The sequence below is a fragment of the Hylaeus volcanicus genome, chromosome 2, assembly GCF_026283585.1.
Source record: "Hylaeus volcanicus isolate JK05 chromosome 2, UHH_iyHylVolc1.0_haploid, whole genome shotgun sequence".
NCBI lineage: Eukaryota > Metazoa > Arthropoda > Insecta > Hymenoptera > Colletidae > Hylaeus > Hylaeus volcanicus.
The window spans coordinates 25,683,262-25,699,532 of record NC_071977.1 but is presented as its reverse complement, the minus strand read 5'-3'; the positions used below and the strand labels follow the sequence as shown (position 1 = coordinate 25,699,532).

The 16,271-nt window shown below is 42.8% G+C and overlaps 1 protein-coding gene across 5 annotated transcripts in view; it reads right to left on the bottom strand.

Moving 5' to 3' along the window:
* Nucleotides 1-16,271, bottom strand: part of LOC128872088 (homeobox protein caupolican-like) — a 100,520-nt gene that overhangs the window by 43,733 nt on the left and 40,516 nt on the right. For 3 of the 5 annotated variants that reach the window (XM_054114422.1, XM_054114423.1, XM_054114425.1), the window contains exon 2: nucleotides 4,063-4,452. In XM_054114422.1, the coding sequence (XP_053970397.1) occupies nucleotides 4,063-4,452 (390 nt within the window). Of the gene's footprint in view, nucleotides 1-4,062; nucleotides 4,453-4,746; nucleotides 4,795-6,999; nucleotides 7,087-16,271 lie in introns of those variants that run through there. The other 2 variants (XM_054114427.1, XM_054114426.1) reach the window with 2 other exon arrangements.

The following is a 16,271-nucleotide window of genomic DNA, read 5'->3' as shown; positions in this document are numbered from 1 at the left end:
AACACAAAGAGAAATTCAAGTGTCGCGAACAGAGTGACTCATCCAGGGGTGATAAAACGGCTCGTTATCAGGGATATCACTCAGCCCGTTAATTTGTCGGACTGGTGTATAATTTTGGCCAATCGGGACTTCGTTATCGGCAGTCACGCGCCGATTGGTCCGTGGCGATTTACTCGCGCGTCGGGGTGGACGTTGAAAATTCGTCATAAACGAGGCAAACATGGACACCGATATATATCTGTTGTGCGATATTACCTCGTCCTATTTATTAACGGCTGTCCCGTTAATTGAATCGCGTCGCAGCAAACTGTTCGTGATAAGAAGCCAGAGATTTGTTACGGAAATACCTGCTCTCGAACCCTCGAGTATCTCTCATGACATTGTGGATTTCCTAACGCAGCTTGAAAGAACGAAGTGTTTGTGATTTTTATCTCGCTCTTCGTCTAGTCTCTTGGCCAAACCCAGACCATCGGATTAGGATCTTAGTAGATGTTTTTCATCGACAGCGAGAGCATTAGTCTCGCTGAAGGGTAAGCATCTTGGCTACGTTTGATCCAGTCCGACCCGAGCCGTTTCAGAGGGGCGCGGAGATAGATCGCCGAAAAACTACCAATTAGTGTAATTACACCGATAAATTCAATTTTAATTGGGCCTCCTTCCTGCCTCGAGGAGGCAGATCCAATTCTCGTATCGAGATCCAGGGCAATAATAACGCGCTCGCGATTATCTCTAGACCGATGCATTTTGTGGAACCGGCAATAACTGCGTGTAATCCATTTCACGTGAAACGAAACGGTGCAGGAAACGCGTGCTCGGCTCGATAAAAACGGCCCGAGTCTGTATCGTGTTCGAACGTGGCGTTTCGAACTGACCTTTCACTTCGGTCAGGATTAATGCACTTAGCGTTCGCAGCGGACACACGAGAGCTTGCAAAGGAAGGAAAACTTCGGGAGGGGAATAAATGCAGAATTTAATTATCAGATCTCTCTCTCTCTCGTTCTTTCATTCATTCTGTCACCGTTTCTCCGTGCGTCGGTCGAAATAACTTCAAGTGGCTCGAAACATCTGGCGAAGTGTGTGTTTTCCAAGCGAGCTTTTTACCGTTTCTACCTCCCGGTGGTGAGTATCCACGCTCGAGTGCAGATATAAATTGGCCGAAACCGCGATACGATCGAGCTTCTATTTCTATATGTCTACGCCAACCGACTTTATCAGCGTATCGTCGACGTATCCGCGATTAGGCAACGTATCCCACCGCGTGCACGATTCTGGCCTCGTATGTCGGTCAAGCAAGACCGCCGAGCTACCTTGGAACGGCTCACTATTTCGTGTAACGGACACGCAGTATTCATGCTTAAGGACCAAGTGAAAGAAGAGCGTGAAAGAAGAGTCATGAAAAACCTCGAAAAATGAAACAAAAATACTTTTATGGTAGAAACGTCTCGTTGATAAAAGTGTTATAACCCAGAGCGTTTCATTCGTAACAAAATGATATGCTTATTGAAATATACGAGTAAAACCAGAGGCAATCGTGCCTGTAAAGAGCACAACTCCTGAGACTAACGCTCGAGAACAGATAAACTTAAAACTTAGAGAACTCATACTACCGTGATCTCGATTGTTCAATGCCGTTCTGTGCCAGCGATCTTCCACGGTTCTTAACCCAACGACTAGTCCAGCAGCCAGCACGCGATATCGTTCGATGCAATTTCAATGTCCGCGGTAACTTAATTACCCGCGTCGACACTTCTCGTGCAGTGACACGCGAGATCTCTGCGTCCCGTCGCCAAACAGCGCGAACAGCTCGAGGACGGTCGAGTGGTCGAGTGCTAGAGCCGCTTCTCTCTGTCCAGGACTTATTAATAGTCGTTTCTTTCCGTTGTGGTACCAAGCGAACGAGGACGAGCGGAATAAACGGTGTCTTTGCACGAGAAACGCGCGTTTCGCAAGATTCCCGACGTCAGAGAACTCGCGAGATTCTCTTGGCCTGAAATATAACCGCGAATCCATCACCTAGTCCTCGTTAGAGGTAGCGAGACGACGCGTCTTCCGCGAACCGAAACTTAAACGAGATTATCGCTCCGCTTCGCGACAGCCGGCCGTGAATAATTCGACGCTGGTTGCGCGACGCCGAGGAGGCTGCGAACACGCCAGGAGACGCATGGATAGCGACGGGACCAATCCAACGGCGTACTCGTTTACTCTTTGGGGGTTGGATGAGTTAAAAAACTGTCCAACTTTTAGTTTAGTGTTGTATGCGCATGGCTTCATAGATGAGAAGATAACCAAGAATGATCGTTCTTGCAACGCTCAAAATTGGAGGTGAATCAAGAGAGCTGGTAAAAGGACTAGTTTTTCGAACGCCAGAGTTTAAAATTTCCAGTATAAAATAAAAAGATAAGTTATTCATCTATTTCATCCTAAATGAAGTTTACTTTTCTCCGAATCCTCGAGTATACCTTCGAATTTCGATTATAATTTGATTGGCTGCTGTGTTAGTCCCATCGCTATGCAAAGATATTCGCGCGAGTAGAGGCGATCGCGAGAATCGAAGACGTCCCGAGGCTGCCATCGTCGGGATTCCAAGCTAATTCGTGGCAAGAGCAGCCGCTAATCCGTCTTGGGTCCAGGCCGTGCGAGCAATAATCGTCCGGCACGCCTAACTCGACGGGCCAATCAATCTGAGGCACGGATAGCCCGGCGCATATTTTACACGTGAAACGTTACAAAGCGTGTCGCGGGACCACTAATACTCGTCTCGTGACGTCCGTCTCGTTTGAGCCCGAGCTAATAAACCGTTTAATGATTGCATTTATAAATACGGCCGAGTCGTAACTCTTCCGATTAGTCGTGGGACGTGTAATTTGCGTAATTTATTGTTTCGAGCGTCGACTCCCGCAAGGGGGTGGCACGGAGTTCCCCGCCCCAAAGGTGCCAAGATGATATACGAGCGACGTTCAGCAAAGAATATTATGTAAACAAGCCATCGAGAGCTGCTTATAGGGAATATTTGAAGGAAAAAGCTCAGGAGCATTTTCGAGAAGAGGTTCGAGTATCTTCATACTAGGCGTAGAATATGTATAAATCTCTTCCATCCCGTTTTTTATATTTCTCTTTTAATTTTCATCTATTTGCTCAAATGCCTTGGAATATCCACAATTATCTCTTTATTTAAATCATTCTATCTGTATTTATGAAGTATGATCAAAACTACCAAAGAATTAATTTATTCAAATCGTATGTTAATTATGAGTTATCAAGTGTTAACTGAAATAGTTGTTCTTCTAGCATATTTACACCAGCTGTCTAATTAGGTTATTTAAATGAATGCATCTGCATACTCCGGGACGGTTTAATCGTGTCTATACAAATTGAGGAATTATGTTTCTCCGTAATATTTCCTCGTTACTTCGCGTTGTTGATCAAAACTGAAATAACGCGTGCCGTACACGGAAATCTATTACATACAAACGAATAGAAGAGACGATCTTTGCCTAACTTGTTTACGTGAAACGAAGATGAATCGTCAAAGTTAGAACTTATAATTGCAAAGTCTTAACTTCCACCATCTCGGGATAAAAAATTGATCGATCAAGGGTCAAGTCGATGCGCGAAACCAATTAATATAAATAGCCAACGTGGCATTAACTACAATTAAAGGAAATCGTTGCGAAATCTCTAGACCGACAATCTGTGTCAGGCGTCGCTTTCAGAGTCGAGATGAAGCGATATCGTCGCCTGTGAGAAACCTTACACGTTTCGTATACGTGTGATGTTATGAGGTATGCATATCTTTCATTTGCGTAATATTCAGATGCAGCGAAGTTTAATCAACAATACGAGATCATCTACCGCGGTCACAAAAAATTCACACATTTTAATTTCGATCCCGCGTCGACACTGCAACGTCACGGAACGCTTCAGCAGGCAGTAAAACCAATAACTTATCGTCCATGAATAATTCATCCCAAGTAAAGCGCGAAAAAGTCGTCGATTGCCGTGGACGAACAATTACCGGCGACCTTCCGCGGCAACTGGAGTAAATCGAGAAAATAGACTCACCAGAGGAGGGTAGAACGCTGAGCTGTCCATGCTGATGCTGGGGTAGGGACCCTGGTCAGTGGTGGACGGCGTCGGTGTGGGGTAAGAGGAGTAGGAGGTCGCCGTGGGTGCTAGCCTCGGGTATGCACCCAAAGCGAGCCTCGCGGCGCTGTCATACTGACAGCTGCAAACCGTCTGCCCGGTCACAGGATCCGTCATCATGGGCCTGCCGTTTTCACAGCAACCAGGGCCCGTAGTGCCGCCCACGGGGGTGCTCGCTCCTCCGCTTGCCGCCGCGGCGCCTGTCGTCGTCGCCGTCGACGACGGTGACAGCGCCCCGGGGCTGAGGGCCCCACCAGACGACATCGCCGGCGACGTCGCCGTCGTCGGCTGTCCCCCGCTCACCAGCAGCTGAAAATTTATCAATTTACGTTAGATACATTCGGCGAACATAATTAAAAAATCATTAAAAAGAAAAGGAAACAATAGATGGGCAATAAATGTAACCTCGAAGGAACCTGCCTCCTTAGTTTCAATTTTCGAATGCAGATTTGGAATCAGCGAACCCAAACACTCAACGTGGAATTGTTCGATGCGAATCTAACAAAATGCAAATTGAAGGGCAACATTTTTACTATCTAATAGATAGAAATTTATCTGTTATGAATTTAGGAGGATATGTATCCTCGTAAAAATATAGTACACCTCAAGAAACCGATGTTGCGACACGATAGCATAACTCAATCGGGCAAATGTTATTGATATTACGAATAGCCTGAAAGAGTAGTAAAACAGATCGAATAAAACTTGGTTCTTATATAGTTTCATAACGCAAACAAGTAAATAACCGGTTGATGACATTATATTTATCTAGTGGCGTACGATGGTGTTTGATGTGGAGTATTAAATGAGGAAAGTCTCGCATGTCTAATTGGCGTATAGGACTTAATTTATCGCGAAATGTCAAGCAATGCAAAACTGCAGTTAATTAACTCCAGTAAAAGTAATAAGTCAGCTACGATTGTACGTTTTCCCAGAGCTATTGCATAAACGTATCTGCTAACGTGAGGGATTCTAGGTGGCACGTGTCATTAACGTTAAACTACTCAACATATGACAAATAAATCTAAATTCATATGTTTTAAAATAAACGAGTAAATTACTAGTAATTACTACCGTACCCACATATTTCATATTATCATAATTCGACGGATCTCCTATTACGAAGGTAACACGCCACTGATTTTCGACGAAGCATTTGATAACGTTACACTTAACGAAACATTTAACGAAGATAAAATCAACTTAGATCTTGTCGATGAAGTCTTAAGTGATGGTATAATGGAACTGCCAATGAGACAAATAATAAATTTAATTTAACGTATATTAAAGAGACGTTTGATAAATTCGATAGCAAATCCCACTTAATTCTCTCTGAACAACTGGTTTCAGAGACACTTCATGTAATAATATTCAATCGTACTCGTAAGTTTTATCGGGATACCTTGAATATTCTGACTAAATAATACCTACTCTATTAATGAATTGCAATGCAGAATAAAAATATTTTTATCGTACTAATAAAATACCAGATGGATATATCACGTAATATATTCTTCGTACATTTGCTTGTTTCCAGTCGTGACGAAACATCGTAACATTGTTGCTCCTACAACCAAGAATATTTTTTCCAATCCACAAGAATTGCCCTTCGTGATGACTAAGTAAATCAAATTAATTAATTTTTACTCGAAACCCGTCATGTCCACTCTGTCCTGTCATTTAAGCTTCCTTTTTATGTAACTTAATTTACATCATTCATTATTGAAGCAAGCGGAATGCACCGGCGAATGAATAACGAGTGACCAGGAAACGAGTTTAAAAAAAAATAATTTCAGCTTCACGGGTTAATGGCGATAATGACGGTAATTTCAAAAGTAGCCGGTGGCTCGCTTATCGCAATGAATCCGATTATAAATGCGCGCTCGATAACTCGATAGCAATTTCGTGTTACTTTAATGGGCGATAATCGAAAAGACGCAGGAATATCTCTCGTTATTAAATAACAAATGAGGCTCCACAATTAATTCCCTTAAAAGCTTCCTCCTAAGTAGGGAGCAACTAGAGGAAACTGAAATCAGTTCCGCATTTTTTATCGAAGCAGGAATTAAAAACCGCTCGTTATATTTTTTACTTGTTATAAGAAAACGAAGTCAACTTTTGCTTCAATGAAAATACTGCTCGATTCGAAGGATGATTATTTTTTTAATAAAGTGTCGCGACGTCGTGACGTATCGGTTAATTACTTTTTTCACCACGGACCAGGTGAAAACACTCTAAACACTAAGCGTAGCCTCGCACGCTCACTAGGCATCGATAGCAATAATCATCACATAATTTCCTGTAACGACGTTGGAATAATATCGTCGATATCGTTCAGTACTTTTCACAGACCGAGCGAATAAATTAAACGGAAATTTATCGCTGCGCCGAGTCGCTGTGGAAGTCAAATTGCTGCCAACGTGTTCATATATCAGCGAACCGTGTTTGCGCTTTCATGAACCGACGGTGCTCGCCCTGTATCGCTCGGAAATTGAACTCGTTATATGTTAATGATGGAGTAAACGAGCGTCTCTCGAACCGCCTAAAACGTTCCTCGTCAAAACACGCCCATTTGTCACCGCTATCGGGGCAAAAAACTTCCAACACGCGAAACGACCAGCGCCGGCTCCGAACGACTGCAAATGTCTTGTCGTGTACTATACGCGTTTTCGCGCCGTAATTGCTACAAGTCGAACACAAGGGAAAAATGCGCCTTCTAACAAAGGATCATTACGTTACTCGCGGCCGACGTCGGTACGGCTCAACGTAAATTAATTGCCAACGACGAGGAAGCGATTTTTAACAGTTCATTTACGCGTTATTGCCACTCGTAACAAACTGCACCATTTTATTTACATCAAATCTACATCCTATCGTGTTGCACCAATTATCTTTGGAATTTTGTTGTTCGAAACAGTAGAACGCTGATAGATTCGTCGCATGGTCAACGAGCAATGAATGACTGCTGGACGTTACCTATACGAACGAATACTTTTACCAGCAGTATCCCGATGACGAGATCGATCCATCTTGTTCAAGATACTAGTTGGCAAAAATATTGGTAATTAATGAACCAGCTAACATCGTGTCTACGCAATCAAACAACTCGTATATGCGCGTCTAAGGAAATGAGATCATTACCACGCAAGGAGAACGGGACATTAACTGCTTAATTAAACTTAATAATTGCAATGTACAACTGGAAAACAACAGAAAAAAGACCGTCTTTCCCATCAACCGCGATAGCTTATGCGCGCCGATACAAAAAAGAAAAAAACGATATAAATAAATAAACTGTCTTTGAGAACGAAGTCAACTCGATCGATAATAAACAAGTCAATGAGTCTTAATTACAAGACTTGCCACGGTTTACATAATAATCCCAGTTCCCAGCGTCTCTTCGACGGCCTCCCCTGCAAGTTTCAGCTATCGGCGCGGTAGAGATCGCCTTAAAAGTTACTCGCAGTTAACTGCACCAAAAAAGAAAAACGTTTTAACCGAGTAATTATATTTTTTGGTGAATCTGATCAACAGTTGCCATGTTTAATTATCACTCGGTATCCCGAACATTTTATTCGGTTTTCCATTTCATTTCTTACTCGCATATTTATCCCTTTAGTTTCAAGATTAAGTATTTTAATTTTAGATGACAAAGATGCTAAAGTGCGACACTTGGTAGCCCAGAGTAACACGAAAAACGAGAGAATTTCCAGCCGATAAATCATTTCCAATGGGTTTCTATTATTCCCAGATCCTTTGATTCTGATCCTAACCGGTGAACTCCATGGCGATCCCGCGATTAATCGCTCGACGAAGCCAGCCCTCTCAAAGTCCACGGTCGTCTACGTCGCGGAAGAGAGCCCACGAATGGAGGGGTTACGCACATATATCCCGCAGGCTTCTCCGCGGTAAATTAGCTCGCGGTAAATGAGGATGAAATGAATCCTGGTAATTAATACGGCAGGGGAGTTATTTCGAGAGAAGCTACCAACCACGTGGGTGAGAGCGAGAGAAACTAGCGCTCTATCGCAGCGGTGATGAAGCTCTTCCCGCGCATTCCTGCTAGCGTTGGGCGCAATGCAATCCGTCAACGTGATTGCGAAATAATCAAACGCGATTAACGAATAATCGGGCACTATTAGCTCCGAAAGATCGCGATTTACCGATTCACGATCCCAGATTACAATAATGTAGTTTTCAATCTGACACGGTTAACGAGTAATGATTAATCGGACACGATCGGCTCTGACATTATTGATCAACGATTGCCGATTATATAAATATAATTTTTAATCGGGCAATTGTGCGTGACGATTGAAAAACGTAGATAACAGAAACTGCATGGTGGTCCCTCGAAATGCTGACTAACCTGCTTTCGTGGTATTTTAAGTAACGAAAAGTGGGGATGTGAGTTTTACTAAAATTTGACCTGATCATTGGACTCTAGTTGAGATAGAGTATCGTTTATTATAACTTTAAGCATTACGAAGCCGATAGTAATATACCATTTAGAAGAGTCTAGAAGCGTGATCGAAGCGTCTTAATGTATTTAAATATACATGCTCGCGACACAGCCTGCAATTTGATTTCAAATTGGATATAAACGTAACAATAACCACTGTCCATCTCTGATTACCATCACATGGCGCCGATAAAAGGGAGAAAGGGAGCACGTGGAAAGGAAAAAGGTTAGCGCGGCTTACTACCTTTCTATTCGTAGATCGTGTCGAAATCGACCGAACCGGGACGCCCACGGAAAACGTGATAAATAGGATCAACGAAATGCGTTATTCTCGCGCACGATTTTCCCGCGGCGCTTTGTTTTCGGCGTCTGGCAAAACGAGCACGACCAACGGAAAAAGAGAATAGAAAAATAGAAGCTGTGTCGCCACAATTTCGTTTTATTTTCTCTACTCTCGTCTCTCTTTTTTTTATTTTACAACACGTCCGTATCTTTCGGCGGCGTCGACGTGTTTACGAAAAACGGGATTCCACGTCGCGCTAAATAGTCGTAAGATATTTCGACGCCTCTGCCGGGCCAGCTACAAATTTCGCCTGATAATTTATCGCCGCCAACACCTAAATAGCGTCCCGCCGTGAAATTAGATGAGCGAGGACTTGAATCACGCGCCCGTTCGTACGCGAGTTTTAATTTACAGTCGTTGTTCGAATTATTAATCGGGGGAGGGGAAAGAGTTCTCTGTATCGAGAAAGCAACGTCATCATAACATATTAAAGTTGGCAGTACTTTCCAAGAGCAGTTTGTAAGGTTCGCCATTTTGTTCTGGTTGCCTTTACTACCACACTGTACTGGTTTAATATCGGCTAGATAGTCTTCAGAATATAAAATTTATATTCAGTTCGAGGAAGGATGAAAAATCACAGACGCCGCTGTACCTTGAATGGAAATCGTCTTTAAAATAAAAATTATTCTTCTGCTCTAGAAGCGATGCATATTCGTCCTCTGTAAGCATAAAACTTTTCAGACATATCCAAAGATCCACGTATCCTCGAGCTCAGGACAACCCCTACCGAAGACCCCCCAAATCAGAACACGCCTTGAATTCGGACGTAGACGCGAAACGTCCTTCGGATCCAGAAAAAGTCTCCACACCATATATCGGAACATGGTTAGGAAGAAGCCTCGCGTTGATTTGCGAGCGCGAGCGTCACCGAATCGTCGACGAGGCGAATGGGGGTGGCCCAAGGGTGGAAGACGTGAAAGGTAACCGAGGAATAAGGGACTACGCCGAGAGGAGTCTTCCTGCAGGCCAGGATTCGTTGGGTTTTCGCGGCGGTGGTTGATGCCGCGGGGGTGAAAGTGGGCTTTTAAAAGGTTCCGATGGGAAACCCAGCAGGGCGTGAATGGCTCCAGACGCGACTGGAGGACCCGGAACGTTCCTGGAGCGACGAACGAGGGACGGAGGCGAGAAAGCATCCAACGGTGGAAGAGTATGTGCGTGCACGGGGATACACAGGCACGCGTGTGTCACGGCCTCGAGGTGTTCCACCACCTCCCGAGTCCCTTGGCTCTTTGTTCACGAAAGTTCGGTTTACCTCGTTCCCTTCCGAGGCCAGGGCCTGGTTTTTTCTGGGTCTATTTTTGCATCGGGTCCTCTTGGAGCAGGAACGAGCCTCGAACTGGACGGGGACTCGTTTCGCCCCGTGGAAACACAGAAACGGTACCCTGGGGAACGATTACGGTATACGTGTGTCGATTTAATTAAGGATTCTACAACCGACTCGGTGACATCTCGATGGAAGGTGCGAATGTTGTCCAGGATCGCCTCGAGGATGTTTGGCTCGAGGCTAGTATAATTTTAATAAGTCGATTTTGTATATGCAGCTTACCTCGTACAATTATTCAGCGAGTATAATTACCCCCTTTCACCAGGAATGCCTAATTTTAGAGAAAGCCAAAACGAAACATAACGCGAACTCGGAAAGTTGTAACAGTATCAAGACCAAAAATGGAGCAGAATCTCTTCGACGACCAACCGAGTCTTTTTATAAATTCTCCTCCGATTAACCGTAAACTCAGCAAATGTAACCATTAAAAACACCAAACTGAGATTACCAAACCTTATTTGCACGGCGAAGAACAACGTAATACATGGTTTTCCAGCAAACTTCCCCCTTTCGTTTCGTTCGCGAATCTTTCGGGTACGCCTATGCGCGCATAAGGAAGAAAACGCGAGCAAATTAAGAAATAAAATTCAAATCTTGATGCAAAAGTGGCATACGAAGATGGCCGTATGATTACGAGTATTTGTTTTAATTGGAAGGTGCTCGAGGCTCGAATGGATACGTTCGACGAGTATACGCGAATTAAGGAGACCATTTCGTGGAAAACGTTAAGTATGGTTTATCGATGATCTGATATACAGGGCGTAGCAGTGCGTGACGCAGGTGTAAAGAGAACGTAGCCACTTCTTTCCGATGCCGATGATGAGGAATAATTTACCGGTACGAACGTGTAATTTCGACGTAAGTGCCTTAACCCTTCATTCGTTATGGCAGTGAATTTACAATGTATCGATTCCACGTTCGATACACCGAGTGAGCTCGCCGAGTAGCCACCGCTCGATAACTCCTCGGGAACACGTCCATAAATTGTCGATACATTCGCATTTGTCCGTTAAACAACCGCGACTAATTTCCAATCATCGATGAACCTTATCTGACTTTTGTCTTATCGCGAAATCGAACTTTAATGTTCGCTGTATCGATCGATCGGCAGACGAGTTCGCGAAGGCTGGGGAAACGCGCACTTACGACCGCAATTACATCATATAGACGATCGTGCCGGACACCTGCAAAACAATCCCAATATCAAAAGTGATAAACGAAACTCGGTCGCCTCTTCAACTTTCTACAGACGATTGCGAAATTACTCATTAATGTGATTAATAACGATTCGCTGGAATAATCGCTTCCACGAATTTCGACGTAAAACACTCGGAAATACCGCGATGACTCGTTCGGGGAAAACTGGGTCATCGAACGCGCCATCTAATTTATCGTATACATAAAAATGTACTGGTGCTGTTTATTATGATTTCATTGGTAAGAAAACCGAAGAATAAACTCCTTTGCAATGCATAAGATTGGATGATAATTATACCGTAATTTGCATCTCGATAAGAACATTGTTTCGCATCCATCTCGAGAATTTTCAAACGGGGATTCCCCGATTGAGATACGAAAATCCAGGAAAACATAATGGCTAGCCATGGAAGGAGGAAAAATCGGAGGTAGAGTCCTTCGAGAACAGGACTCGCGAGGTGTTTGAAGGGTTCTCTCGGTAAACAGGATTACACGTGTTCGAGTTGAGCGAAACAGCGGTCTGATCGCGAGTTATCGGCGTCTCGTGCAAAGTAACCGGAGAAACTTGACAATGTGACTTCTAGACCGCTCGCACGCGATGTTAGAACGTGCAACGAGATCTCGCGCGTTTACACGATACGCGAATTCGATTCCGTCGTGAAATTAACTTTGACCTGTTCGTATCGCGCGAAAGATGGCGTCGGGAGATAAGTTTGACCACGTTTGCACTGCCTCGGCTACGTAGTGCTACGTATGGTTCGGCTAATCAATAATATAGATTCTCTTTTCAAAATCTAAGCATGCTTTCTTCAAGTTTTCTATTCATTAATATGTTATCAATAACAAAAATTTTCTATTGCCATTTTAATTGAACGGGTATTTATTATCATCCCTATTTTACCGTTGAAATGTTTAACGAACAGATTAACTTTCTTAATTACGTACATGCGCTTACAAGAAGTGTATTGCCGTATAGTATGGTGATAAGATAAATGAATGTGATAATATGTCAAGTGTATAATGTTATGTAATAATGACGTTTTATACGACGAGAATGCTTCTCTCTAAACGAACAAAGAAAAGTACGGTTAGCGTGCGACATCTAAGCTCGATAACTAAAAATAAAATCCCTGGAAAGTTAACCTAGTAAAACTTGATATTTTCACGCGAAAACGTCTAACGGCTACTCGAATCCTGTTACTCATTCTTCAATTCGGACATTAATTTATGAATTTTGATTAATCGTGTGAATTTCAAATATACTCTACCATTTCTGAAACAGAAATTATTCATTTCCTCCTACGTTAGATGTTTGAAGCCAAGAACTCCTCGTAATTCAGATGAAAAAAATCTCCTCGCAAATTCATGAACCGTACGTTTAATACGAATTACCGTAAAATAATTTCTGTTTGAAAAGATAAAAAAAAAAAAAATGTTCGCGCGGAGGAGTGGCTTATAGGGCGGCAGTTAGCACGTCAAAGTAATCTTTTTAAGGATATCGTGGCTACGAGATAAGGAGCGTGGCAAATGTGCCCTAACATAGCGAAAGGACGACGGGAGCGCAATACGCGCGCGCAATTCGCACGGAAAAAAGATGGCGGACCCGGAGATACGAATGGACAGTCTCTGTTCTCGACTTCTTTAGACCTAACCTCTCCCTCCCGTTCCTCGGCGACTCCTTCCTGTCGTTCCTTCCACCTAACCCATGTGTCTTTTTCTCGTCGCTGAAATTCCGGGCACATAGGGAGTACGGGAGCCCGTCGTCCGCCCTCTTCGTCCCCCGTCAAACGAGATCTTGTATGACAACGGCATTACGGACCAAGACCCTGGCAGCTCTTCTTTTTCGCGACAAATTAACCGTTACGATGACTCTCGCGGTGCCGAGCCACTCAATCGAACCTTAATAACGCGTCGTCACGTGCCCACAGTTTGTCCAGCAAATAATCAGGGTTAAGACCACGGTTTTTCATCCCAGCAAAACGTTGTTTACCGCCTCTAGCAGATCTGGGACCAACTAACGCGATGGACTTTCTCTCGCAAACTGGGAATATTATCGAGATCTGCTAAGGTCTAACCATTCTGACACGGGAACAGGAGTTAAACTAATTCTCGTAATTTTCCAGAACTTGGTCATTTTTTAATTCGTTTAGGAGTAAAGGAGCAATGGTATTTTCTGAATTCTTCTTTGTCTCCAAGAAGAATGAATTTAACATGTTTCCTAGCTTCTAAGTTGCACTTTTAGTCATCGAATGGCGGAGGTGTTTCCGCTGCCGAGTTGGATCCGCAGATTTTCACACGGCTTGCAACTGATAGACACGTTTAAGATTCTTCCTTACGTGTGATACTATTGATAGATCGAATAATCTGTACCAACAAGTTGTTCTAACGATGTACTAATAACAAGTCGAGTAATTGATGTTCGAACGATTAATAGTGTCGTATCTCGGGCAGAATCTGATAGATAAACCTTGACGATTAGTTCAACTATGAGTACCGAAATGAAGCGTAATAATATCGTTTTCTATGTCTAAAATAATACTTGTAACACAAGGAATAATATTTTTGTTTAATATATCGGGAGCTTTTTACTTCCAAACGGCCAGAGTTACAAGCAAATTTTAAAAAAGGCCTCTTGGAAGTTTTACATTCAGAATTTTGGTCGCCTCGAAGTATCTATTTGCCAAGAACAGATTCTAATCGAACGTGCAGACGTGTGACGTCTTTCTTGATATCTAATATCTATCGAGTAGAATATATTTCTTATCTCACACACCGGAGTTCGATAAGCATATGCGTTTTAAATAGATCTTACGCACATTCTGTTCACCGAAATTCACGCACGTCTGAATGGTGGTTTGATGACATTAGAATCGATTACCTAACCGTTAACTATGTTTGGACATTGTCCGTCGAGTAAGTTTAGAATACAGTGCCGCTACCGTGGTCACACCGCCGAGTTCGAAACAGAGTATAAACCCTTGAGAGGGAATTTATTTTGTTTCCGATGTAAATCTACTGAAAATTGGTGGGATATAGTAACCCATAATACTTTTGTTAATATATTTCAAGAGTAAGTTTACCTAGATAGTCTAATTAATGAATATTTTATCGTCGCAATCAACTGATATTAGAGCCACAGAAAAATACTCTTCATTCAAATTCGTACTATTTTATCGTAAAAATTTATCTATCTAGAAATAACAAAAATGGTTTGTTTTTCTTTCGATCACGTTTCAACATAATGTACGTTATCGTGTAATAATGTATGTAGTTTATTGTATGAAATTTTCCACGCGTCAATGGTTCGAGACGATTCGAAATCAGAAGCTTTCCTCGCGTTTCATTTGCGATATTTATTCTAACATATATATTCTTAAACATACAACGTTGTTCTATCGAGGCATTCACATACGTCTTCTTTGTTTGTTTGCAGGGTATAATTTAGTTTCGCGAGAATAAGTTCAAAGGAAACCGTGATTTTCATCAGACTTCTATTTATACGTTCAGAGCGGTATACGTACTTCTTTTTTTAATTTAGAATATCGAAGTTGAATTTTTATTTTTCCGGAGTCTAGACGTTTCGGTCTTAATTCAAGTGGTCTACAAAAAGAATTCGGTGTAATATAAATTTAAAAAACATATGGAAGAGTATATACATTTATCTTATAAATTTCATATGTTATCGAAATATGTTATATATCGTCTCGCTGAAATGTATACATTTCTATTTCATCGTAAAGTTTGGAGAAATAAAAAATGTAACACTGATTTGCAAAATTAAAAAAAAAAAATGTATATCTACCGTTCAGAAAATCCTTTCCACCGCGAATTCTTAATAATATCCCCTCGGAATCGCGACATCCGATTTGTTCAACTCCTTCGGCACAATGAACAGGGTCGCGACAATGGGAAAAGAGGCACCGCGGTGACATTGAAAATATAAGAGTCACGATTTCGGTCCGTGACTTCGCGAGCAACGACGCAACACCAGATGTGGCAGTGAAATATCGCATAGTAATGACGGCAACAATTTAACGTTAATTACCTCCGGGTAACGGCGCCAAGGGGAATCACTGGAGCAGTTTTCGTGAGCGTAGGCCTTAAAAACGTCTTAGATGAAAAAGGATGGCGGTCGGTGGGCCGCCGGGATCTATTTGAAGCCCTAAAGACTCCGTTAAAGCGGCGATAACTTGACGTTAAGAAGGCGTGAACGTTAACGGTACGAGTGACGGGACTAGAGGTATTTTTACGCATCTCGCCGAAACGTTTCTTACCGGTCGAGTAAATTTTTACGAGGAATTTCGCGACCCCCGTTCCCCCGAAAATCCACCGAAAGGAACGCTACCGCTTTATTTACTACGTGGCGCGATTTTATTCATACCGTGAAAGACAAACGGGAACCAACACTTTCCATCCCCTCTACCCGCGATGCATCACCCCCACCTCCTCATACTGGTTCCCCTAGCGCATGTATGCTCCTCCTCCGGTTTAACCTCTAAAAGCCGACGCGAAACTCCGGCTATGAGAAAATATGTCTGGCTGGGAAATAACCGGACCGCGAGGCTGTGCAAAATTAAACAATGGATGTACAGTTGATACCAAGATAAGATAGCAGTAGCCTTGATTAGAATCAACCATGAACCAGGTTGGAAGGCCTCGATATCGTAGCTTCTTAGGGTTAGCTAGGGTAATAACTGCCCCATCTTTGCTTACCCTCTTATCCACGATGGAATTTTTCTTTTATATTTAGTGCGAGTAAGTAAATTATTTTTTAACTGAGAAAGAACATGTTATTTGATGTT